The sequence below is a fragment of the Aphelocoma coerulescens genome, chromosome 2 (genome assembly GCF_041296385.1).
Source record: "Aphelocoma coerulescens isolate FSJ_1873_10779 chromosome 2, UR_Acoe_1.0, whole genome shotgun sequence".
NCBI lineage: Eukaryota > Metazoa > Chordata > Aves > Passeriformes > Corvidae > Aphelocoma > Aphelocoma coerulescens.
Genome location: NC_091015.1, coordinates 120,694,387 through 120,721,902, shown reverse-complemented (window position 1 = coordinate 120,721,902; position 27,516 = coordinate 120,694,387). Strand labels below are relative to the sequence as shown.

The window sequence follows — 27,516 nt, the reverse complement described above, 5'->3', positions numbered from 1 at the left end:
TTCCCAATCTGTGAAACTGAACAGGCAAAAAAGTGCTTTTAAAGAAAGGCAATTGTTTTTCTGCCAATTTAGCTTCCTTAAACATCTTAAACTACATGATCAGACAAGTAAAAGTGATGGCACAGGAGACAGAGTGGGAAGTGAGTGTAGAGGACTGAAGGAAAAACATGGATTTTGGTAACAGCTAGCTGTGAGGTTTACTCAGCTGTAAGATAATGCCAGACTGCAACTTAAACACTGTCACTGGTTTCGTAGGTATTTTGGTGGGGATGAATTTTGAAGGCAGATGTACTACAGACATTTATGAGAAGCTCCTTTTATAGTCACAGGTAGAAAGAAAGAAAGGTCAAGATGGCTGCTTTGACAGCTTCTGAGAGAGACTAATGGAACAAATAGTAGAGTCAACATCTCAAGAGCAGATAATAATTTTTTAAATAATTTTGTTGCTTTCTCAGTTGTTTGAAACTCGGCATTTCCCCTCATAAAACCTTTTTCTTAGAAGACACAAATAAATGAAAAAAGAAAAGACAAGAAAGAAAACTGACCAGCACTGTGTCAGATCTGACAATGGACTGAAGAAATTAATAATAGGGTCCGTGATAAATAAACAAGGATTTTGAGCTGAACACCTCAGACATGACTGAAGTACAACATAAGTAACCCCTCCTTCCCTGCTTAGTCAGTCTTCCTCAAAGATGCTCTCCTACCAACACTAACAAATTGATGTAAAAGAGGGCTTACAGGAACACAAGTTGTTCTCTTCTGGCAGAAATGTATCTTCTTATCCAGCACTTAAGAAAAAAAAGCTCTTTTAGTACACGAGTACAAAACTCATCCGTTTTTTACACAACCTTCTTATGATAATAATTCTCCTTATCATTTACGTGTGACCAGAGCTTTGGCACATCACAACCAACATCAAACTACAGTTTTTGTGATTATTTTATGTAAACTACACACAGGGTAAATTATTACATGTGTAAATACAGAAAACTATGTATTATTTTAGAAGACAAAACCTGGTATCTTTGGTCATTTAGGAAGAATAACAGACTATGATTTCATATTTCTGATATAAAATGTTTGCACTTTTCAAAAGTCCAAACTAACAGGTACATACAATCTAGCCATCAATTCTACATGTTTCAGAGCTCATAAAACTTCCATTTTAAATTACTCAAACTAAAGTTTTCATAGACAATTTCATGTTACATTGTCAATCCAGTAGAATTTTGTCCTCTGTTTTAGCCTTAAAATTCATTCTTTTGCTAACAAAAATTAGGTCTGAACCAATAAATATCAATAAACATAGGAGGTTTAATCTGCTTCTCTTCATCAGATTTCACCACTCTCTCTTCCACTTTGCTCTCCTTGTCATAATTTCAGATGAATTTTTTTGTTTGTTTGTTTCTGTTCTCCAGAGAGCAAAGTTACCTCAATTCTTCATTCACGGGTTATAATTTCTTTTCCTTGCCAATATCTAATCAACTTTCCAAGCTGATGCTGACCAAATAGTATGAGGAATTCTGAGAAAGACAAACATAAAGAAAAATAAAGTCTGTGCTTAGTATTTTCCATAAGTACATAAACAATGAATTCTACAGAAGATAATTATTCCAAACAGAGTTTCTCTCAGTAGTTAAATCAGCAGGGTAAAATGATGCATCATGTATGGCAGAATCAAAGGCCCACTTGGAATGACTAAGAAAGAATACAACATTTAGAAAATGGCATAATAAATTTATTTGAGCAATAGTACCTCATTCCTGCAAAAATATATACACACTAATAGCTAGACTCTGAATGTATTTGGAAAATTACACAAAACCACATTTTGTCATTACTAGAAGACTAGTAGTATTTAATAATGAAGGTTATAGTCTAGAAAAAAACCCTCCATTTTTATTCCTATAGAATCAATATAAAAGAGGCATGAGTATTATTATGGCCCACATTCTCAGCAGCAAGGCTTCTAATTAGTCTTTTAACTTAGAATTTTTCTTACTGATACCAAGAGCAAACTCAACTTCATTTTCATACTGACTTAATAGTAAGATATATTGCTATTTTACTTGCAAAACAATATATTGCAATTATGGGATAACACTTTTTAAAAGTATTTTTTTTTGTATGAGAGGCATGCTTTAAAATTTCATGCTGAATAAAAGGAAAAGAGAGTGGTAAAGAACATTGCTACATCCTTAAAATAAATACTAGAAATCAACACAGTTACTATTTTTTTTTCTATGTTGCTTATAGAAAATTGCAGTCAATTCTTATTTGTAGGGTAGTCCAGAGGCAGTTTACTTATTTCTAGGATACATCCCTTGTTGCCCTCATTTTAAGATACAGACCTACAGTTCCTGCCTTGCAAATACCAACTCTGGACACTGTAATTAAAGTGAATTTGTGCCTGCTCCCTGCTTCTCCTGAGCCTTGACCTTCCCACCACCTTTTGGTGTGCCTACTCCTGTGAGTACAGAGGGAAGATCTTTCTGGGCAGGCAGGAGGACACCTCACATGCCAGGGGAATACTCCAATACTTTATCATCATTTTGCCTGCCTGGAACAGTGGCACATCTGCTTTCCTCAGTGGCACATCCAGCAGCCATGATCCCTACAGGCCAGATTTCTCCCCATGGATGTGGTCTCCTGTTTTTCACAGCAGACCTCCTTTGCCCTGGGGACACTCTTCTCACAGACTACTCACACTAAGCATCGTCCTTCTCCTCCTTTTTGCTCCTTCTTGAAAAGAAACATGCATAGATGCAAGGAGTCTGCATGGATGAACATGAGCAAGGAGCTCCTGACAAAACCCAAACATAAAAATGCAGCATACCAGAGGTGGAAGCAAGGACAGGCAATCTGGAGGAATACAGAGACACTGTCTGAGCATGCAGAGAGGGAATATTTTACTAATCTCACTAACTAATATTTACTAACTAACTAACTAACCTTAGTTAAGTCTTTAGACATTATCTCCTGTACAGTCTAACAGGCAAACTGATCCAGGTACAGACTACATGAGCGAGGTGTATGAATACTAGCTGAACCATCAGTCTTACAGAGTTGTGATCAGCAGCATGGAGTCCAGCTGGGGGCCAGTCAACAGAGATACATCCCAGGAGTCACTACTGGGGCCAAGGCTGTTCAACTTCTTCATTACTGACCTGGATGACATCAGGGAACCGGACCCTCAGCAAGTTCACAGACGTTCCAAGAGTGGGAATTATTGATACACCATCGCTCTTGGATGACCTCAGTGGGTTGAAAAAATAGTCAGACAGGAACCTTATGAAGTTCAACAAAGGGAAGAGCAAAGTCCTGTACTTGGGGAGGACCAACGCCATGCACCAGCTCATGCTGAGGGATGACTTTGCAAAAAAAGCACCCAGGAGTCCAGGTGGACAAGGTGGGTGTAAGCCAGCAATGTGCCCTTGCCACAAAGGCCAAGAGCATCTTGGACAGCACTGGAAAGAGCACTGCCAGCAGAATGGGGGGGGATCTTCTTTACCTCACGGGATCAGACTCTCGGAAAGGAAATTGCACTCGACATAATTTGCACTTTCTATAATCCCTCAGGATGTTGATTGGAATTGTGACAAGGTGGAAGTACTGCCTTCTAGTTGTTCAGTCATCTCCTCTGTCCTTCCTGGTTATGAGTCTTCAGAAGGCAGATGCAGGAGAGAAGGCAGATGACGCAGAAGTGAGAGTCCCCAAAAGAACAGTATGACTCTCCACTGCAAATGTGTTGCCTTTGAACAGATATGAAAGTTCAGTGATCGTCAAGATCATTGCTGCCTTTTCTTCAGCATGGCTTGGCAGTGCATTCTCATGTTTGTCTTTTCTGCTTTGCTTTCAACATTCAAAAAATCAAGAAGTTAGTGAACTGTAGCACTTTGCTCCTGTGCCTCAAAATAAAATATTAACCTCTAAGACTACTTGAGGAATTTTCAGCTCTAAGTAGGCTTAGATTAGATGTTCCGCTATTTTTTATTTATAGCGTATGCTCCTAGTAGCTGGAGATTCCCTTTTGAAGAATAAAATCAGGACACGGAAAGATTTTCTCACCGCAGATATTGCACTTACTCCCATTAGTGCAAACTGCTGAACCTGCTGTGAGCTTATTTATTCTAAATATTTATATCTGCAGACGAAAATGACAGGTAGTAGAATAAAAGTTTAGCATCCCAATGATTTTTTTTTCTGCGTTTGTTATTGCCTCTCTGGAATATGGCAGAGCCACCAATATCCTTGTAGCATGCAGTGCTGTTTGAGTACTTTGTTTTATACAGGAACCTACAGGATTGCATTTCAGGTGCTACTTTTTATTATTATTCCATACAATAGTCAATGCAGAATAGAAGTGACAAAATTGGGGAATAAAAACCCAGGCAAGAAGCTGGCAGAATGAATTCAAGACAAATGTATCCTGTTAGTGTCATCTCTTTCAGGTAGCAAAAAGCACCATTTATGCTAAAAACCACTCTGATATTGTTGTGTATTTTGATAACAAATTACTGGGGTTTAAATAAACAGAATTTGAACATGAGCCATTTACATAGGCAGACCGTCAGGTGCAAGCTTCATTTTGCCACAAGATGAATTGACACAGAGACTGGGCATGGAGAAAATCCTAGAGAAGTTACGAGATCACCAAGTTCAGTTGGTAAAGAAATACTACACCAAAAATGGCATTTTTTCCTTTTGCCATCTTCCTTTTTCATTTACCGAAAGACCCTTCTTCCTTGGGACCTGCTCTGTTACCTGATGGTATTGTTGATGTTACAAAACACCAGCATAAACACCCCCCATTTTTTTTTTCCTTTGAAGATGAAAAAGTAGTCTGCCCTGAAAAAGAGGCTCAAATTCACCACTGTCCTATGTATCAGCAGTAGATCCTGAGCTATCATCCTTACTATAGCAAAGAAAGTGGGTGGGTTTCTGCCAGTTGAAGTGAGTGCACAAAATTAGGTGTTCTCACCAAAAAAGATGTTAAAAGCTCTGTCTAAGAAACACCTGGCTAATAGGAATAATTCTTATCTTTCATACCAAGACCTTTAGTCATGAACATTTTTAAGCAAGTGGTACTACCATGAAATTCTTTGCTGTCCTCTTTCCTGTATATATAGCTTCTAAAATATTAGGTTTAATTTTTTAAAATTTTTAATGTACGTTTGAAAATGTTGCTGAATCAGTATTCTGTACATGCCTCCTTGTGGATGGAAATATCCATGACTCTGTGGAAATTCAGATAATAAAAGTGGCAGAAAAGAACTTGGTACTAAGAAATACGAGTTGGAAACACAAGAAAAATTCTTTCAGAAAAGGACTCCTCTGTCTGCATTCTTCTCTCTCCAAAAAATATGACATACTCAAATGCACATCAACAAAAAAACAAAGACTACACTGATGAAAGTTGGAATAGAGGTGGAAGCAGATCTCATTGAAACATATTTGCATTTGAAACTTGTGATGATGACTGAGATTTATGCATCTAAATTACAATTAAATAATGTTAAGGTTGTGAGTAACTCACAAGAGCAAAGAAATGTGCAATTAAAGGGAAAATATACCATATGGCCTTTGATATCTAGGCATATTGCAGTGCATTAAGGAAGTCATAAAAGACACCCTGTTGTGGTTATGTGTTCTGAGACATGTGGCACATTTCTATTGTAGCTATCTATTTCCCTGCTTGTATGCATCTGTGCCATTACTTAAATGTTGATTTTGAATGTGAATTTCCTTTTGCATGGTAAAAAAATAGATCTGTAAGACTCGGGTTTTTTTCAATGTTTCTTTAGATCTGTTGCTATTTTTGAATCTGGAAGTCCAAAATGTTAAACACATGAATGAAAAAAGATTGCGAATGGCAAAAAAAATGGATTTAATTTAATCCTCAGACAAAATGAGGAAAAGAAATCGTTTTAGCGACTCTGAATGAATGATCTTATATCTTCCCTCTAAAAACTGACAGAGTTGAATTCCAAACACTGTTCTCCTGTATTTTGCATGGAAATAGGAATGTACTAAAAAAATTCATATATTTCGTTTGGACCATTTGGGGAAATACAATGGGAAATCACTCCTTTCCTTTTAAGGTTCATCACCTGTGGCATACCACAAACCTATTTTTTTTTCTCAACTCAAAGCCAACCTGAAAGTGTGGAAGAACAAAATGGAACATTCAGATCCTAAGAGCAGTGTTTATGTGGCTGGCATCCAACCCACATCATCTCAAACACTGCGATCACCAAGACACCCCACTGCTTTATACACGGTAGTCAGGTAACCAGAGCATGACATCTACATGTCATACTTGTGGAAAAAGAAAAACATTTTGTGGCATTCCCAGTGTGTCTCATGGGAACACATTTGCTATGCCTGCAGCCTTGGGACACTTCCAGAGACCTCACCAGTTCTCCAGGGACAAGTACATGCTAAAAAAATAAGTCTTCATAATTCTGTTACTAACTGGGTAGGAGATGGTTGTTCTGATTGCACACTGATTTTGCCATGGCCATCACTCATTCTTCATTCGTAGGGTTCTTTGTTGCTGTCTGTAGTGACTAAAAAAGTACCAATTTGAACAACAGTTACTCTCTGAGGTCACTCCAAGACCATGTAACAATAACCATGAATCACCATGAAGCATATCAAATCTAGAAAAATAAGGTTTATTCAAATCTTCCTTTTTTATTTTTGGTTTCCTACAAGTATTAGAGTGATGATGATGATGATGATAAAGTGTGTAGGAGACAGAAAAGAATGGACCAAAATAGACCAAAAAATGGACCACAGTGATGATTGAAATGGTTAGAAACACAAAGTAATAGACATGCTGGCATGGCTCCATCTAGCATAACCTACAGAGCAAGCGTTGAGCCACAGATATATCCCAGAGAAAAGCAAGCCAGATTAGCATCAACTCAGGGTCCTGTATAATCTGAAGAGACAAGGCAGAAGAAGCGGCACTGTGGTAACAGAGAGCATCAGGCCCAGGTGGCGAGCCCTTGGGGAGCGGGATGCTGTAGGAATGCAACAACAGCTTGGAGCCAGCAGCCTGGGAACTGGTTGTCAAGGGGAAAAAAGCAGGGGGTGATGGGCAGTCGCAGCATGCCCTCGGACAGCAGAGCCAGCAAGAGTAATCATCATGGGGCTGGGGACAGGAGCCAGCCTAGATACAGTCCGAGGAGAGAGCATGCCAGTTGGGAAGCAGCTGCACAGCCACGGGGTGGCCATGGATGCCACTGACAATGTGCGCTGTAACCAAAAGGGCCGGCCAGGGCTGGAGGGTATAGCCAGGGCCTTCCGCCAGCAACAGCTGAGCAACAGAGCAAGCAGTGCAAGAGTAAGGAGCAAGATTCACGTCCTGTGGCGTGGGCTGTGCTATCCTGCCCCCGGGTAGTGAGTGTCCTGCCAGCCACGGCAGCGCACCCACCTCTGCCAGCTGCACGGGCGGGCATCAGCCGGCAAAGGGCAAGGAGGTCTGTACCCACAGTCTGCAGCGTGGCACCGGAATGCACACAGGCTGAGCAAGGGATGTGCCCAGGAAAAAGCAGGTTTAAAATGCTTTGGATGGGGACTTTCAACGTCCCTGTACCAATCACCCGTTGCAACTCTTCATTCTTCCAAAAATTGTCTTAGACTTTGCAAACTCGTTCATGAGGCTTTTTGGCGACACCGAGATTCCCCCCATTGGCTGCACTGAAACAAATCAAGGCTGGTTTCAGCACTTCAGCGTCTGTAATTTATGTTTAATGTGGCAGCCTAGTGTGGAGCTTCTTCTTGCTCTGTTTCACAGCAGGGAAGCCAGAGCCGGCCAGCTCATCGGGGAAAACCGCCCCACGCCCCCAGGCAGCCTGTTCCAGTGCTTTGCCACCCTCCATGTAAAGAAGTCCTTCCTCATGTTGAAGTGGAAACTTCTTGTGTTTTAGTTTATGGCCATTGCTCCTTGTCCTGTCGCTGGGTACCACTCTTTTGGCACCCGCCTGTGAGATATTTGTATCCATTAGTGAGTCGTCTCTTCTCTAGACTAGCACGGCCAGTTCCGGCAGTCTCCCCTCACGACAGATGCTCCAGACCCCAAACCAGCTCCCCCTCCCCTTCCCAGCGCTTCCCTTCAGCATCTCCAGTCCCGTCCCGCCCCGCCACGCGCTGCCGCCAGAGCGGGCTGCCCGGGTGCAACCAACTGCGGCGCTGGGCAGAGGGGGGAGCAGAGACTGCCGCCCGGTGCAACGTGCGCGCCACAGCACTATCACCCCCCTTCCCCCCCCAGCCGGCCGTACCATTTCCCTTCTATGAGGCGCTTTGGGCAGGAATGTACCAAGGCCGCGGAGGGAAGGGGGTTAGCCAAGACAGGCGCGTGACAAGATTGTGTGTGAGGGTCACGTTCGAAGGGACTCAGCATCGGCTCTCGGTCCCGTTGCTCTGCAGGGCCGTGCGGAGCGGCCACGGTCTCATCGAGGCGCCCCCTCGCCAGGGGGAAAAGCAGGGAGGAGCCGCCGGTCCTCCTTAATCCCTTCCTCCGGCGGGATGGGGATGGGCCGTCCCACCGGGCGCGCGCCCCCGCCCCCCCGCGCGCCGCGTTCTTCCCGGATCGCCGCCACTGCTGGGTCCGCGGGGCGCGCGCGCGAACGGGCGGGAGCGGGGGCGGACGCGGAGCCTCCCGGCACCCGCCAGACATGTCGGTGGCGTTCGCGGCCCCGAGGCAGCGGGGCAAGGGGGAGATCACGCCGGCCGCCATCCAGAAGGTGAGGAGGGCGCGAGGAGGAGGGCCCGGCCCGGGCGGCCCCGGGGGCTGCAGCTGCCGCTTCCTGCCGCGCGGGGAACGGCGGCGGCTGCGGCCCGGAGCGCCGAGGCCCCGGCGGGGAAGGAAGGCGGCCGGCACTAGGGAGCACTGGCTGTGCCCGGGGCTCGGCCCCGGCGGGGCGCTGCCCCTCTCTCTGCGCTTGGACACTTGTTGGAGGGTCCCGGGGCCGGCGGGAGGCGCAGGGCGGGGACGGGCGATGTCCCTGGGCCCCTCCAGCCCTCATTTTATTTACTCCACTTGGGCTGCCCCGATTGCCCCCGCGGGCCTGAATTAGCCCGAGAGGACTCGGCCTGGAAGCGGAGGAGTCGAGTAAGTCCTTCTTGCGGGGGGGCCCTGGGAGTGGGACCGCAGCCGGCTTGTTCCAGACCCTGTGCCTGACTCCGAGCGCTGCGGCGTAGGCGGCGGCTCCAGTTCCCCAAACTTGGTCGGCCTGGTAGTTAAGGCTGCCTCCCACTGAACCTTAGGTGTGATTGAAGAAGAATATTGCGGTCGGAGCCAATGACAGCGGCTCCGGACGACTCCATTTCAGCTTTTGTGGGAGGGAGTAAGCTAACTCGCTGAAGTGATGAAATAAAAAGGACATACAGGTTTTATAATAATCCACAGTGTTTTGTGTCAGCAGCAACAAAGGAGCATGTTCAAGTTGACTGCTAGCTGTGTGGTATTTGGAAACTTTACTGAAGACTCGCACCATCATTGGTGTGGATGGCCGTGGATCAAACAGATTTCAGATTGCTGCCAGCTCCTTGCGTAGGGGAGTCTTTTGGGTAGATAGAGCTAATGTCTGATTTAGTAAAGAATTAGAGCCTCAACAAAGTAGGTGTTGCAGCGATATGGACGTCAGAGAAGACCCCAGAGTTATAATGGGGACCTCCAGGCTACTGTTGGAGAAGTTGGTGCTTGGGAACTGTAGATGAAAAATGCATATCCACTGGGTGGAAATCTGCACAAAGGTAGTCAGTAGAGACTTCAGGTCACATGGGGAATACAGACGATTAAGTTTTTCTTGTGCTGTAGTCAAAACATTAGTTCAGTGGTGGTGTGCTGGCAAAATCCTAGTGTTAAAGCTGAAAAATTTTTGTAATGTAGCTGATCTGTCAGAAGCCCTGAAGGTATCTTCATCCAGCTGGAAACTAAATTGTATTTTGATAGTAGATGTTTATAACTGTCTGAATCTTCTATCAGCAAGCGCTCAGTTAAACTTGTATAAAACAGTTGTTTGCAGTCCCATCTAGGATACAGTTATGTTCCTTTTTGTTCCCTTTCCTCTTAGTCCTAGCATTCCTGCCCTCCCATCCATCCCTTCCTCCCGAGAGGTCCGGCTTACATGGCTGTAGTGAAGAGTGCAACCATCTAATGGGCAATCTCAAGGCCTTCTTATCTGATAAGCCTTAAGAATCTGCTGCTTTCCTCAGGATTGTGGGAGACATTCTGAGGAGAGCCTTGATTCACAGCTTCCTTTGCAAGTGCTCCATTAGACTTTGGTATCAAAGGTATTGTCTCCTTTTTCTCCTTTTTTTTTTTTTTTGGTGAAAATGGCCATTGTGTTTCTTATAAAACTTAAAGTTAGTGCATGTGTCATGTGCCAGTGTAGCAGTGGTCTGTGATCTTCTTCAGAGAGTGCAGTTGTAGCTTTGCTTGTTTTCTGAGGCTCACACAGTAGTTGAAAATACTGCAGTTATGTCTGTGTTTAGTGCTTAACAAATGCATTTCCAGATTTAGCAGTTTCAGGCAAAATACTTGCACTGGGATAATCCTAGTCCATTCTGGTGAATTACTGGTTAGAGTTTAAGAAAACTTGTCTGGCTGGCTTGTTCTTATAGGATTAGGTAGGAGAAAAAGTGTCAGTACTTCTTTTTTTTTTTCTCCCCTTGCTTAGAATTTGTTTGGGAAATAAAGGTTGTGTAATGATGTTGTGCTTTCCTTTTGGAAGGATGAACCTAGTCATGGCTAGTTTCAACCATGTTTAGAAGGAGACGATCTTTGGGATGTTTAAGTTTCTGCTAGTTTTGTGAAATTAAGCAGCTGGGTAAAGGATCTAAACTAGCTTTCCAGTGAGAGAAAGCAAAGGAGTAAATTGATGGAAGATTTTGTGTTTGGCAGTAAATTTTCTGTTGCACTCAGTTGACTTGGGTAACTTGGCTCAGATTAGCCATGATTCTGCTGAATCTTGCCTGATCAGAGTGCAGAGCATGAGCTAGAAAGATGAGTGTGAGCACATGCACTATAGGAGACCAGGTTGTGCTTTTTTTTCCTGTTTACAGAGCTTGAAACACTCTTGACTTCATGAACTTCTTGTAGAAAGTTGTGAAATCGGCCATTTCCCATGATTTTTAGCACTACTCTTTTTTGGTCAGAAAATTAATTAATAGGTGTTCATTTTCATGGACACTTCTGAAGTATAATAGATTTATTGTGCCCATTTGTCCTGTTTCTGGCCACCACAGGATTAATTCTTGCAGTAGCCAGGAGGGATCACAGTGTGGACCTGGAGGTTATTCTGTAGGACCTCACTTCATTGATGGGGGTTGGGGGAAGGGGTCACGTAGTGTGGTGTGGTCAGATATTGTCAGGGTTTCCATGTGGTGAGCACCTGTAGGGGAATCATTTGCCTCTCTTGTACCCTCCATTATTAGTATTTTTGCTATTCCTGTTTGCTTCTTATCTCACTGCTGTTTCCAGTAAATTTTTCCTATCTCAACTGGTGATCTTAACCTTTTGTACCTCCAGTTCTCCCCTCCACCCCACTAGAGGGGAGAAGGGTGCATGGTTTGGAGTGTTTCAGTGGGAATTTTAAACTGGGGAATACCATTCCTAAACCGTAACACCATTATACCAAATATTTCTAAGATGCAGCTTAGTTAGAGATTCTCCATGTAAATATGGCCTAGCTTTCCAGCACGTTTGCTTTGAACAAATCTGGTCAGCTCAGTTTTCATCAATAACAATTTCAGTGCCTTTTTAAATTAAATTTATAAGCAGTTGCAGTCTTTAGAAGGAGAAGGGAGACTTGGGGCATAAACTTTTAAGTGAATTTCTTGTTAGCAATCAAATGAAGGAATGCAGAAAACTTCTAAAACTTTCTAAGAATTTGGTGCAGAATCAGCATTGTTATTTGACCAGGATGCTTCACAAATGTAGCTGCTGATAGTAGTGCTATGAAACCCTTCAGCCAAAACCCCTGAAACTCATCAGATGGGGGGAAATGGGAGCAAAACAGTGTTCTGTAAATAATTGGTGAAGTAGAATTTTCTGGATAACAAGTTTTTTTTGTTGCTTTTAAAAACTAAGACAAGGAGCAAGACTCAAGACTCAAACTTACCTTCAGTTTCTTTCCACAAAGAATGTGAAATTTACTCCAAACTTCTTCTTTATTGTTTCAGATGTTGGATGAAAACAACCATCTCATTCAGTGTATAATGGACTATCAGAACAAAGGAAAGACTTCTGAATGCTCTCAGTAAGACCTTAATCCATATCTACTGTGTACTGGGTGAATTTCCATCTAGATGACCATTCTTGATTTGTTTAGCTTACGTTTCAGGAGACCTGTGCTGTGAAGAAAAGTATTGCTACACATGCTATACTTAAAATTTGTGTGGGAGGGAGGTTTGTTTGCTGTATGAGTATCACTTCTGCCACTGAAATGTTGCAACTTGCCTACTGCAAGTCGATGTCACGATGATGGTGCTCATACAAACTAGGACAGTATAACAAAGACCTTTTCCCTTTCTATTGTAATTACATTGTTGGAAAGAGGTAGTTTTGTTTGAACTATTCTCAAAATCATGTAGGAAAGTGGACCTTTCTGCTTCCTCATGGCATGTTTGAAAACTACCTGCTTTTCACTTGCCCAAGAACAAACTGGCTTGTTTTAAAAGTTTGGCTTGCCAAAATATCTGATACGGACTTGTTTCTAGTGGGGCCTTTGGAGAGTGATCTGAGAGAACTACAGAAGGAGTGAATTGTTAAAGAGTGTTATTTTCCCATTACTCTTTTCTGGCATAAGGTGATCATGGCACCCATGTAATCAGAAAAATATGGACAGATAGGACATCTTAGTCCCTTGCCAAGAGAACTGGTAGTCTGGGAATAGGAGTGGGATCATAAATAATAGATGCTTTTGGTTTAAGGGACTTCTTTTGTTCACAAGGCTGTAGTTATGTACTTGTAATCTGCTCCAGCTTTCAAGGTTATTTTTGTGACTGTGGGCTAGATAGTGAGAATCAGGACTGTGGTTCTCTAGCAGAAAAGTTATTCCTTAGCAAACTTTTAAAGCTCGGTGTCCTGATGAAATGTGGTCACAATTGACATAAATCTATGATATCTTGAATATGGGGACATAATAAAAAGCCCTCTTTCTCTAGTGGTTGTGGTGGAAATTACACCAGACACAAGCACACTCCCTATATGTCTTCTGGTGATTTAGTTTAAGGCAGGAAGTGAAACAGGTGAGACTAGTGTCACCCAGCTTTAGATTATTTTTATAGCAAGACAGTAGTAGAGATAGGCATAGATTTGATGGAGACATTGGGAAAGATTGGATAATAGATAAGTGTGAGGGAAAAGGCTTAAGATTTGTAGTAATGATACTCTTGTAAGTCTCTTGAGTCTTGTTTAGCGTAGGTAGTTTTCTGTACATATGTGGAATTAGAGTAAATTCTGATGTTACTGTATTAGTGAATTAAGATTTGTTTTGCTTTATTTTGATAGATACCAGCAGATGCTGCATACAAACTTGGTTTACCTAGCCACTATAGCTGACTCCAACCAGAACATGCAGTCTCTACTACCAGCAGTAAGTACAAAACAGTGTAAAAGTGGGGAATACATTTCATCTGGAGTCCTGAAGGGAAAAAAACTGCAAAACCAAACCAAAAACCAACCAACCAAATGTTTGAGATAATGATCAAACACTTGGCCTCTGATTTACTGTACAGTGCATACATAATTCTATCCGTTCATGCTGTATTTGGAGTAATCTCACTGCTTAGGTCTTGCTTAAAATCTGACTTATTTAACTGAAGACTGTTAGTGTGAATTAGATATACAATGCACAGTTATCTGGCCTGCCTCAAAGACAGAATTTTTTTCCTTGTTTTTTTTTTTCCCCCCTCAGCTGAGAACTGTAGTGGTATGGCTCTTAGTCAACTCCTACAGCAGTGCTCTTTTTCCTCTTAGATTAGGGAAAGGTGGGGCAGTGGGATTTTTTTATTATCTTTTTATTTTTCACTGGAATATCGTCCATTCTCTTGCCTCAGTGGAATGAGGCTGGGTAAATTTTCTTCTGCTTTTCTCACTTCTAGGTGAGTCTCAAATTCTTTGCCTTTCTCCTGTATTGGAAAACAACCTTTTTTTTAAAGTGCATTATGATAATATGAAAGATAAAAGGGCTCACAGGCTTAACTTGAAACACTACATCACGTTACATGTCTTGGATATTACTTGCTATCTTTTCTAAGTCTGAATTTTTTCTGAGTCTGTGTTCCTGAACTCTGTTTCATAAGATGCCTCAAATTTTTCCCCTTTTCCATTGTTTATGGAGCAGTAAGAAAAGAAACAGCAGCATTAAAATAGCTTGCTATCTGTTTGCTTTTTGTGCTAATCAGAAAGCTTGGGGAGTTCATTGTGAGTAACACAAGTAAGTTCTTTGTTTTTTGGTAATAAGACTTTTCTTGAATTAATATAGTCTTGATTCATTTCTGTAATATGAAGCTAAAAAGAATGTCTATAAAACAGCCATTCCTAGATACTAGTTTTCACCAACTGAAATTGAATTACTTTTTCTTTGGTCTCTGGAGAAGTGTTCTCCAATCATTGGCACTAGCGAAGCATCCTTTCAAGTTGGTACCTAGAGGACTATAGAAACAGTGCTTCATTATGTCCAACCTGTTGTGCCTGTAGAGGTTTCTCTTTTTATAAATCCATGCTTGTAGCTGAGGGGGAGGGAGAGAAACCTTTAAGAGGGCTGTGTGTGTTCCTCAACTAATACGTTTCTGGAGGCTTAATTCATATCCTGGTTCTGATGACAACTGGAAATGAATTTGACCTTATCCTAGTCCCTGGTGGACAGCCCTGTTGTTAAAGTTGAATGCGATAGCATTCTCTTCTTAAAAGAAAATGAAGGTAGGACTGGGAAAGGCTTTTGCAGATCTGGACTGAAGTGTGTTTCTGATTTTCAATGTCAGGAATATGCCATGGTACTGAGAAAAATAGCTTAGTGTGTGTTTGAGGGGGTAGAGAGAGTCTCTTTTGAACAGGTGAGGAAGGGAATAAAGGTAGCTTCTTGGGTTTTCTTTCAAAAATACTAAATGAAATTTAGATCTTTAGTCTTACCTAAATGCAGATGCTCTAACCTACTAAGTAAAATCTTTTGAAGATTGTCCTGAAATGTAGCATAATCAGACAAGATGATTTTTGTTGGGGTTTATAGAAAAGTATTCTTTAAATTCTTTCTGTCTTCCTAGTAGATTTTAGCTAATAGAATTTGGGAACATGTGAGTTATCATATTACCTTGCTTTTTCAATGCAAGATAAAGTACTTCAGAGTTTTTTCCTCCACTGGCTTTCCATGTAGGAACTGATGAGGCTCATGTTGATTTGGAAGTAGTACGATTCTCATCACCATGCTTGTGTATCAGCAGTTGATCAGTCTTACTAAATTCAAGGTGTGGATGGTAACAGTTAAATATGGAGCAAGATAGTGTGTGTAGACATCTACTATTACTAATACTAAAATAGATCGATTTTATGATACTGCTATTGTAGTTTCTTCCCACAGAAGTTAGGAGACCTTGAGCCTGGATAGATTCAGAAGTTGAGTTGTGTCTCATCTATTCATTTCTGGAAGGTTGTTCCCCCCTAGTAAACTATATTTTGTTCTTCATTTAAATCTTTTCTTGTTACTATCTTAATCAGATAAATAAACTCAAGAAATTTCACAACTTTTAAAGTGTTTCGTAAAAAGTAATAGTTACATGTTAAAGTGAGGTTGGAAAAAGAATGCTTCTGTTCAGATATCATTCACATTGATAAAAGACATAAATGACCAGGTTCATTGAAATTTTTAATACGAGCAGAATTACTCTAACCTTATGAGAACTTTATTGTGTCCTCTAGCAATATTCCTTAGACTTAATGCTTTATATTGTTAGGAGAAGTGCTTGTAGCTGGCTGCTCTGCCTCTTCCCTTGTCTTTCAGAATTCACTGTTCTAATGAAATGTCTGACTTTGTTTCTGAAACTCTGATATTGCCATAGAGAGCAGAAAGTGTAGTGACCTTTTGGTGCTGTGAGGATAAATGTTTATATAACAGGGACCTGGAAGGGTGGAAAAGGTGAACCAGGTGAAGCAAGTACTGCAGGGTCTGGGTGAAGGGAGCTAGGAAAGCTTTGAAAATCCAGTGTCATAACAAAGCTCCTGTGGTCTTTGTATGCCTGCTAGAGTATTAAATTATTACTTTTGGGGTAAGACACCTTCTTTTGCGTTAAAAGACATAGTTCTTGACTCAACCAGTCTTTTCTCAGCTGTGTGAACAGCAGCATTATTAAGGGCAGGGCTGTTATGGAGTGTCTTCCCTGCTGGGTAAGAGCAGTGACTGAGTTCACATATGAAGTTGATACAACTTTTTGCTGCCTCTTTTTGAGTTGTGGCAGATATTCTCTTTCTTGGATAACAGTCAAGAGTCTCATTACTATCACCTTGTGAGATAAGCTAGCTTCCCAAAAAGGGCTTGCACCATGGGGAACACAACACTTGCATTCTTGTGATTTTTCACTGCTGCTGCTTTTGAGGGAGGCTACAGTCCTTGAACTGTAGAGAGCAAAGATGCAATTAAAGTGGTGGCGAGGTGTTGTGCATGCATGTTTCTAAACACATGAAATTTCAAACTGCAGAACGAGAATCTTATCCTCCTTGACTTTTACTTTTTTTGTTTTCTGGAGTGTTTTAGTGGCCTTAGAAAGTCATTGCAGACTACTGAATAAAAAAACCCCAGCTTTTCTACTTGTACATTTTTCCCTCTCTTAGATGTCTTCATTTTGCCAAATATTTTTAAGGAAACAAGCCATGACCATCACTTTATTTAGTATGTAGTGGGAAACTTCTCATTTTATAATGGGCAGATATTGAGGTCTGCAGGAATTATTTGGGAACATTTGTGTGGGGTTTTTGTGGTTTGGTTTGTTTGAGGTTTTTTTTGGGAGGGGGGGTGTTTTCATTTTTGTTTGTTTGTTTTTTAATACAGGAAGTGATTTTTTTCAGTTTTTTTTTTTTACTTGCATTCTGTCAGCATGCAGAGCACGAGATTTCGGTGTGTATTTCAAGAAGGTGTTGAAAATAAGTGCTTCTGATTATGACTCACTTGTGTAACATAGAGCTTTCTTTTATGTTGAAAGTGCTAGTTTCTTCCAGTACTGAGTTACAGTCTGTATGTGTAATGACTTCCAAGAAAAGTTACTTTGTCCAAGTTCAAGAAGAATCTGGATATTGCATTAAATACTTTTTCTAAATTTCATAATATTGGCAAGGTTATTAATAAACTTTATAATTACAAATTTTTTTTTTCCTTGAGCTATTTCTTTCAAAAATCAAGCTTTTTGTAGGACTTGTGAAATCCCTTATTATGTGCTGTTCCCGAACTTGTCAGGTTAGGGAGCAGTCCATGCCACTTCAGTTACAAAATAATTTTCTATAAAATAATGATTGCTTTTTATAAACACCTAATATCAATGAGCACTGAAATGCTGGTTATTTCCAAAACAACTGCTTCAAGAGATAGGCAAAAAACCAAACCACAACAAACCAAACTAACACAGAAAAAAACCCCAAAACCAAAGACAACCACTGCCCATACACAAAATAATAAAATGCTTCCAAAAATTAACTTGAAGACAAGCTTTCATGAAGTGCTAGTAATGATGTTTAATGGTTCTAAGTTGTGGAGCTCTGCAGGCTAGATAGGAATCTTCAGTATAAGCATGGTTTCACTCAAACAAGGAAAACTCTCATTTAATTTTAAACACTTTATTTTTCAAAGGGGTAATGTTCAATCTATGGTTTTAATGTACTAAATGTGTTTGTAGAAAAAAATTGGAGTCTTAAGAATTGAGCTGTGCACTCTGGTTTTTTAGTAGCCTTTATTTTGAATATAAAAGCTGTCTAAAATACATGTTGATTGAAGTACCTTGATGTGGTTTTTCTTGAAAAAAAGCAAGATGGCATTCTGAGAATAAAAATAGGACTCAGTTTTAACACTTAAAAATAAAATTTTGAAATAAAATTTCTGTTACTGATGATGAGAGGAATCCTAAATTAATGAGATTCTTCTCCAGTTATATACCAAATGCCTGGGAAAGTTTGACACCTGTGGTAGTGCTGTGGTTTAACCCCAGCTGGCAGCTACGTACTATTGGTCACCCCACACACCTTCTTTCCCCTTGCAGTGGGCTGGGCAGGAGAATCAGAAAAAAAGGTTGAGATAAGAACAGTTTAATAATTGAAATAAAGTACTATAATAAGATTATAATTAAAAATGAGACAGTAAAACCCCAGACCAGTGCTCAGCCTGAGTCTGATGCTCTGTGGTGTGGATTTTCCCTTTGGCCAGTTTGGGTCCTCTGTCCTGGCCATGCTCTCTCCTGGCTTCTTGCACGCCTTGCTGGCGGAGCCTGGGAAACCAAAAAATCTTTGACTTAGAGTAAGCGCTGCTTAGCAGCACCTAAAACATCAGTGTGTTATCAGCATTATTCTGCTGAATCCAAAACACAGCACTGTACCAGCTACCAGGAAGAAAATCAACTCTATCCCAGTAGAAATCAGGACAGGTGGCATAGCAGAGGATCTGTTTGTAGTATGTGCAGTATGGTGCAGAATTCTGCATTAGCCTTTCAGAACACAAGTCCATGCTCAATTCAAGTTCAGCTATTTGTAAACTCAATAATAGAGAACAGAGCAAAAGGAAGGTTGAATGTTTCCTGTCAAGAGGCAAGGGAGCTATTAGTCATTACTGGAGCTTGGATTTTGAAGAATAATTGCTTTGATTAAATGTTAAATAGTTTTTAAAAAATCATAATAATTTCTCAAGATGCTATAGAAGAGAAAAAAGTGGCTGTGTTGGCACAACTGAAAGGGTGCTGTTGGAAATGAAGAGTCACTTGAGGGAGCTTCTTAACCCAGAAACTACTGATGCCTTGAAGTGGCTCTGAAAACAGAGGGTAGACAAGATTAAGAGAATAAAAGCAGGTATTTATTTGAAGGGCCTTCAAAAGTCAAAAGCCTCTGAGGGGCTCCACCCAAGATGGACCTTGGGTCATGGGTTTTTCACACTTTTCTAAGTTTGGTCCACTTGCATATCAGGGCTAATTCTCCAATTATAATTTCAGGTAGTAATGTAATTACCTCAAGTTTGCTACCCCTGTCAGAGGCTTTAGTTTACATATTCTGGGGCCTTGGACAGCAAGGTGTCCTTGAGTTCAGACCCAGAGAGGGTTTGTTATGTCTAACAAGCATGAGAGGACACTAGCTAACAGGCTATCTGAAGTTTCAGAGTTATGTACTAAGCAGTACAGGATTTGAAAAATAAAAAAGTTAAAACCTAAGGCATCACTACAACAAGAAAAAAATAAACGAAATATGGGAATTAAGTTGTTAGGCTGTTAGGAGTGAATTCAGAGACTGCTAGCTGCCACTTTAAACCAGAGGATTGCTCTAAGTTCTGTAAGCTACTTTGCATGTATTGTTAATCAGGTGTGTCCACATGGGGAGCTAGTGCACTGTACACAAAAAACTACTTCTATTGCCTGTGAATTCCTGTGGCTGATTTAGAAATCAGTAAAAATAGCTGTCAGCTTGAATGAGGAGTATGCTCTAAAGTGTAATTCTTTCATACTTGAGGATGTGATTTGCCTCTCTGTAGTGCAGTATCTGCACAATAAATACCTATTTCAACCGTAGGCAGTTTCCTGAGAGCTGTACCAGCCAGTCTGGTAACGTAGGTACTGAGTCCTTCAGCCTCCATGGTTTTGCTGTTTCCCAAATGCCATGCTCTGAGGGTTCTGCAGGGTTCTTTCTGCTTTTGTTGAGTTTCTATAAGGTCTTTTGGGTAGAACAGAGGTGGATTTTTTTCCTCTTAGGTTACTAAATGCAAGCAAAACTTACAAATATCAGACCAAACTTCATAGCATCTTAAAAGCAAAAGAGGCAAGGGCTGTGGAACACAAAGATTCTGAGAACAGATAGAAACTGCATTTTATGGGGGAGTTATAGAGCATCTCTGAAGTTGTCTAGTTTCTGTAATTCAGTGATCCCTGAGTTAACATTCACAGTTGACTTACTCATGGTCAATTATAATAAACCCATATGAATTCATACAGTTTTAAAAATTTCTGATTTAAATGATTTTTAGTTTTTTCAAGAGTTAAGAACTTTTGGGGGATTATTTTTTTAAGTATCAGAGTAGCTATTGCTATGAGGACATCAGATATTTTAGGGTTAAATTTTGTTTGTTAAAAAGTTAAAGAATATTGGGACAGTGAAATATTTTTATGCAGTGACATATGCAAATTGAAGCAATTAAAGATTCCAATTCATCTTTAAACAGTGTTTAAGTATTACATTATGCACTGTTTTATCATTTGTGCAAATATTAAGCCAGAATTTCTCTGATTTTTGAAGATACTGATGTAAATCAAGATGTATAAACTGGTTGTCATTCTAAATTTTAGAATTCCATGCTCTCAGCATTACAACTGTTAATCCAACAGTGAGAGCACAAATTACATTTATAATTAATTTCACTATTTAAACATGATTGTGAATGCTTTTCCTTTAGAAACCTTCCCTACCCCCAAATATTACACTAGCTGGGAATTGATACAGGCTCTTCATTTTTTCATTTTAGACAGTCAGTACTAGAATATCCTGTACCTTGCAGAAGAAGAGTCATAACCCAATTACATCCCTGCTTTTTCAAATCTCAAAACCATATTCCTTTACAATTGTATTTCCCAGTCTGACACCTCAGTAAGTATTCCACAGGTGCCATCATCACCTATCAACAGAGTACTGCTCTCTGAGACTGGGACAGGTCCTGTGATATTAGCAATGTGATATGAGCAGGGCAGAGTACCCCCTGGGATGGGGTGTTTTGCTTTGCAGAAAATGGTATTTGAGAATTGAAAACGTTGATTGATTAAATCCTGAGTTAGGGCTTCTCTTGGAAAGAAAAGAAGGCTATGTTTGCATTCTCTGTAGATTTTACTAGTTATTCTGGCAGAATTTCAAGAAAATTATATTTTTGATAGTGTTGTGTAAATATTTGTCACTAGTTGTATTGATTAGCAAAATCGTGTTTCAATGTGCTTAACAATATTTCCTGTTTTTTGCTTTTTTTTGGTGACTTCCCACCTCAGTTTTTATAACAATAGATACTCCATAAACAAATCTTGAGTCTGCTGTTGATGTTAAGAAAAATCTTACCATCTTCAGGTGTACATTTCCACCCTGGCAGATTTTATTGTTGCTGTTTTGCGTTTGATCTAATTTATTTAAAAGAAAATCCTCTAAAAAAATGCAGTGTAACTATTGTCTTTAATGCATGCTTTCAAATAACTTTTGGATTTAATAGAATTTTGTTTGCTGTAAAGTTGTCAGTTAAAGTCTAATTTTTTTTTCTTGTCTCTTTTTTTTGTTACAACTACTGGGTCAGTTTCAGTCTTTTTCCAGTTCAGATTTCCAGAGTTGCACTAAATAGCTTATAATTATTATTTTTCATGCTCTGATAAATTTTAAATGCTCATAGCGGCTATAAGTGTAATCTGTGTGTTTGGGGAAATGAGCCAAAAATTAGTGTTTAGCAAGTGAAGCTATGTCTAACATCTTCTAAGTCTTTAATTTACTTTTTACAGATAGTAAAATATTTAACATTTTCTAATTCATAATTGGAATAACATCAGCAATGATTTTAATTTTCATTCCTTTTTGTCACGCATCCAGCAAAAGAGGGGAAGTAGCCTTTCCTTTGGTTCTGTTCACTATGTCTGGATGTCATTTCACCCTTCATATCTAGATTAGGGTTCATTTTGGGTAGCTTTCCCTTCACAAAGGGTGGGTTGTTTCTTTTGAATACTATGTGATCATTCTGTATTTTAAAAAGTCTTTGCCATATGCAGTGCATGTTCCTGGGGATGGTCAATTTCCTTCTGTAAAGAACAAAAAAGATTAAATGACCTAGTGTATGTGGCTGGGTGCGGGGTTTTTTTTGTTGTTATTGTTTTAGGATTTTTAAACTAAAGTTAATTTAAAGAAGTTTATTATCTGTAAAAGTCTGGATCAACTCCAATAGAAATCGGGAAGCTGCCATTTAAAAACAATTTTTTCTTGTTTTCTTCTGTCTGCATCCACTAGAAAAATACTCTGGAGGAATTTCACTGGGGAATAATTATATCTGCAGGAGACATTTCATTTTAATTACTATCAGGTAGTGATTGGTTTATGATCTGGCACAAAGGCTTGTAATGCACTTTTAAAATATCCTATATAATATCCTGTATAACTGTTTCTATTGCATATATGTATGTGTAATTATCTCTTAATCTTACTTAAACTTTGTTCCAGTGTCTTGTGTTGATGAATATCTCAGGTTTATGTGATTTATGTGGTGTCCTGTATGTTTAATGTTATTCCTCAATTTACTGACTATTCTCCTGAGGTTTTCTTTCTCGTTAAACCATAAATTGGATGATCTACTTTTTGTATGTATCATACATTAGATTGTATTTCTGTCATATCCTCTTACGTTAAATTCCTTTGTATGAAAAAAAAATCAACAAAAAAACCCTGTCCTTTTTGCTGTTTCAGGTGTAAACATTCACAATTTTTAATCACTGGTTGCCTGTCTTTAGAATCCTTCTGTTTTTACAGTATCTTTTTCAGATTACTTTGCTCAAACTGAATGTGTATTATCGTCTCAAATACATTGGCATTTTTTTCTTTAATATTCTACCTCACTTTGGATTTGACTGAAGATAATCAGAAAGTGACCACAAGTATTATGAATAGATTTTATGGGGTTTTGAGTTTTCTGTTTGTTTTGTTGGGTTTTTTGCTTTGTTGGTTATTTTTTTCCACAAAACCATCTGGATTGGGGTCAGTTCTTTTTCGTTTGTTATTTTTTTCTGGATTAATGGCAGTAGAAAGTTCCTCTTCCTGAAGAAAGTAGTTCACAGTTCAGTGTAATTGCCATATATTTATCCACGTTGAATTTCACTTGGCACATTCTGCGTATTCTTCCTTCCACATTTTCAGTAATGTTGCAGTATCTTCACATGTTGACATTTACCAAGAGAGATTTTCAGGAGACCTCTGTATGTGCCTTTACTCGTTGAACTTCATGAACTTCCCTTGGGCAGTTTCTGATCAGTGCTGCTGGACCAACGTATTGCTCCAAAAGGCTTTGTCAAAAATCTTGTGTTAAGAAGTTTTTGTTAATTATGCAGCGAGGTGATTTAATTAATATTTGAAAAAAAATTTTAATGAATTAGAAAGGTTTGACTTAACTATATTGACACTTTACTAACTCAGCTTTATCATCTTTGGAATTTTATGATTTTAATTATTTCATAATTTTACCTGTAGCTCAGAGAACAAGGCTCACAGGTCCATAATTCCTAGAATTGGTCCTACTATTTTTTTTATAAATAGAGGTACAGTGTTCATCTACCTTCTAGTCATCTGATAGTTTATTTTAATGGAAGATTGAATTTTTTTAGCAGCTTGGACCTTTTTCTTGCATTATTTTCAAGAATCTGATACAGATTCACACAGGTCTTTGGGCTGTTTCCATATCCAGAAGCTCTTCTTGATGAATTATTTTCTGGTAGTACCTTTTTGAGTGTTTTTACTTGCTCCCTCAATTGTCTTAATTCCTGTGGTTTGTGAAGGTTTTTTTTGTATCTAAAGTCCTTAATATTTTTTCTTCCCTGTCCTTGCATGTGTGTACTCTCTCATGCTGTTTTCTTGATAGCTGCAGTGTTTTTCTTGAAGGATAGTAGGTTTGAAAACTTCCAGACTAAATAGAGTTGGAATATATATAGTTTTGTCTAAATAATCCTTGGAACTTTTTTGGTCCATCTTTCCACAGATAAGGGTATGCCCATGTTTGTGCAATATCATATATAGGATAGCTAAAACGTAGGTAAGATCTAATCTTCTTTAGTACTTCATTGGACTTACTAATGTTTTATACTTGGAATTGAAGAAGTCGATTTAAGTTCTAAAAACATTTCAGCTTGAATGGTTTTCAACTTTGCTCTCAGTTTGCTGGCATGGGACTGCTCTGAGCTCTGACTGCTCACGTAGAGGGTACCAAGTGTGTTGGTTTTGCTAGTATTCCTAAACATACTTTCCAAATAAAACCGAAAATATTCTGTTTGTTTTCTTTTTTGTTTATTTCTTTGTATATCGGTTTTAGATAATCTCTGTTAGATGCAAAATTAAGATGATAGTGAATTTTGAAGGTGAAGGGACAGAAGGTTTAACTGAGGTGGAGCAGCCTTGCCTTGGTTGCTCACTAGTAGAGGAGGAACAAGCAAAATAGAGCAGCATTTCAGTCGCAGTGTTCAGAGAGTAGAGCTGCCTTTCACTCTTAGCTTCTCCACCTTCTGCCACTTCTGCTATAGGCTGTGGAAGGAACTTTGCTTATTCTCTTCATCATGGAGGAATGAAAGGAGTTTAGTAAGAGAAGTTGCCTACTTGCTTGCATTTTTCTTCATCTCCTTCCTTCTTGCTGAAAACAAAGCCTTCACTAATTTCCTGAGGAATTTTTTAAAGAACTGCAGGGAAAATAATACCTGAGGTATTTGAAAAAATGTTGAGACAACAAATTATTACTGTTCACTCCCCTCCCCTGCAAGTGGATATGTGTGTGTGTCTGTTACCCTGCTGTTACCATCTCCAGCACTCACTGGGAAAGTGTTACTCTTTACTACTGTATTGTTTTGTCTTTATGAACCTGATGAGTAGTGTAGGCAAAAGTGGGGACTGAGCTAGGCAGGAGCTTAGGGTTCACCCCCTTGGTTCTGGCTGTGAGGAGAAACGTTGAAAAATGCACGCATGTTGTCTCACGGGGGGAGGGTTTTTCATGAATAGTTATAACCTGTAGACAGAGTCCTCAAAAGCCAGGGAGCCAGGCATTTGCTCTCACTGAGATGATTTTTATTCCCCTGAAAGTGCTTGGCTAAGGTATGTGAGGAGGATTGTAGAGTCTCGCAGGTGTTTTTAGTAGGAAAACAAAGCTGGCTACTAGCAGTTTCTGTGTCTCCTTACATAACCATGAGTAGAACCTACCAGTAAATTCCCCCTTGTATTTATTGTTTTTCTTGCTCTCCCTCTTTGAACTCTCAAGGTTATTCAGTTATTTTCCTCACAATTTCATTAGGAAATTTGCCAAAAACATCCTTTCTAGGCAGCTGTCTCTGGACCTTTGGAGGCCAGCACTAATGTGCTTCCAGTCTGTAGGGGGTGTTTGGCACAGAATTATGAACTAGGCCTTCATTGCTTTGGGGGAGAGCGGGGAAGAGATCACTAGCATTTTACCACACCCAGGTGCAAATTTTTTGCTGGTCTATGAGCATTCAGAGGCTTTCATCTCATGTTGTACCTGCTTTGTCCCGGTGCAAGGTCTGTTAACAGCAACAAATTGTTGATGTGAGAGAATTACAGTGAAGACTTACTCCTCTGTTGAAGGAAAGCTTTTGTGTGCGTTTGTGTGTGAGGGAGTGACTCCAGCAATCTTAAACTGTTCCGCTGTAATTTTTTAATGAGACATTGATTTGTGTTTTTTTTTATTTTAAAGTGGTGCTCAAAGGTGCTGTGGTGTTGTCTGCATGTAATACTTCATGTAAAATTGATCAAAATGTTAAACGTTTTGCCAGAATTAATACTGGGAGGAGTTAAACATATCAGAAAGAGAAAGACGTGCGTTTCAGCGCTTTCTTTCGTACGCCGCTGAACAATATAGGCAAGTGCTGTACCGTATGTACATATAATATATTTGTCAGACTAACTGCTTCTCGTGTTTGACTAAACTGTCTCCTTTCAGCCACCCACACAGAATATGCCTATGGGTCCGGGCGGGATGAGTCAGAGCGGCCCTCCCCCACCCCCGCGCTCGCACAACATGTCTTCAGATGGTATGGTAGGTGGGGGCCCTCCTGCACCACACATGCAGAACCAGATGAACGGCCAGATGCCTGGTAAGTTTTTCTCCTCTAAGACATTAACACCAGCGTTGCCTGGCAACTGAAACGACATGGGGGCTCAAGGGATACTAGATTGTTGATGACAAAACTGCTTTGAATGCCCCCGAGTACAAGCTCTCTTAGAGTTTGTTAGCTACAGAGCTACGTGACCTGTATTCAGTGTTTATCAGGCTGCCCTTGGGCTTTGATGTAGCTGACACACAGCATTCCTCTGATGAACAGAACTGGCTAAATTTAGTCTGTTTGAAACCATGCAGTACAGCTGGCTTTAGAGGGCTTACTGGGGAAAGGTATTGGCCTGTGGCTGAGTGAACACAAATCCTTCCATAAAAAGATAATGTGAAATCATTGTAGCTAAATAATTAGATAATATAAAATAGATACGTCTGAAAGAGAGTGTTTCTGATTTGGGTAAATGTTAAAAAAAAAAAGATTGCTTTTACACAGCTTCCACTAATCCCCTGTGTTCTTTATTATTGAAGATGTGTTGAATCGTAAGGGATTTGTAAAGAAATGGCCTCCAGATTATTGTTCTAGGTGTAAATTTTAAGTCAGTTTCTATGCCATTCTGTTTTGTAATAAAAAGAAAAGTACTTGGGAAGACAGAAACAAAGCACAGAAGGAGGATGATAACATGCCACATTGTGCCTACCAATACTGACTTTGGGGTAACTATTCCCTTTAGCAGTCAGATCAGAGTGGAGTAGGCAATGGAAGAGCATGCTTCTTTATATAGAGGCTATTTTCCTGAATTTCCACTTGTAAAATCATACTGCCTGTTTCATGTGAAATGGCTTTCAGCTTAAAATTGCATTCCCAGGGTTGCTTTTGTTCAGGACCCCTTCCTCTTTTTTTTTTTTTTTTTGGTTATGGAGGAACTTTTCATACAAAAGCTCCTCAGGGTATTGATACTTTCAAGAAAGGAAACTACTGTCAAAGGATCTTTGAAAATTCGTCTTTCACTGGTGATGAGGATAACCTTCATGACAGCAAACACAGTAAATAACTATGCAAAACTTAATATAAAGTAAAAAAATATAATGATTGCTGTGGCCTCTAATTTCTGTCCAAATCTTGATAAAATGGACTTGATAATGGCAGCTTTTCTGGAAGAGTGGCTTGAACAGCCTCCAGAGGCCATCTGTAAGAAGTGTTATAAAAGATCTAGGGAAGTTAGTTTCATCATACATGTTGGTCATGGTCTGCATTTGGAAGTGTAAAGAGCAATATATGCTGCTCCCTAAGTAGGGCAGAGATACTCTGATTATGGTGTCCTTTATCCATCTAAGATCCATCAGTTCCCATGGAGAACAGCATTGCCTCTCAAAAATCAGTCTTTTTGACCCTCAAGTGTAATCATATTATTGTTATTATAGCGATCTTTTCCAAGGAGAAGGATTACTAAGTCACAATGTGAGCATAATGACTTCACTGCAGAGCCAC

General features: G+C 39.9%; 1 protein-coding gene across 3 annotated transcripts in view; it reads left to right on the top strand.

The window, feature by feature from the left end:
• Positions 1 to 8,572: 8,572 nt before the first annotated feature.
• Positions 8,573 to 27,516, top strand: part of SS18 (SS18 subunit of BAF chromatin remodeling complex) — a 44,169-nt gene continuing 25,225 nt past the window's right edge. For 2 of the 3 annotated variants that reach the window (XM_069004641.1, XM_069004639.1), the window contains exons 1-4: positions 8,573 to 8,756; positions 12,199 to 12,275; positions 13,529 to 13,613; positions 25,914 to 26,067. In XM_069004641.1, coding sequence (XP_068860742.1) covers positions 8,688 to 8,756; positions 12,199 to 12,275; positions 13,529 to 13,613; positions 25,914 to 26,067 — 385 coding nt within the window. In that variant the 5' untranslated portion in view covers positions 8,573 to 8,687. The remainder of the gene's footprint in view (positions 8,757 to 12,198; positions 12,276 to 13,528; positions 13,614 to 25,913; positions 26,068 to 27,516) is intronic. The other variant, XM_069004640.1, reaches the window with a different exon arrangement.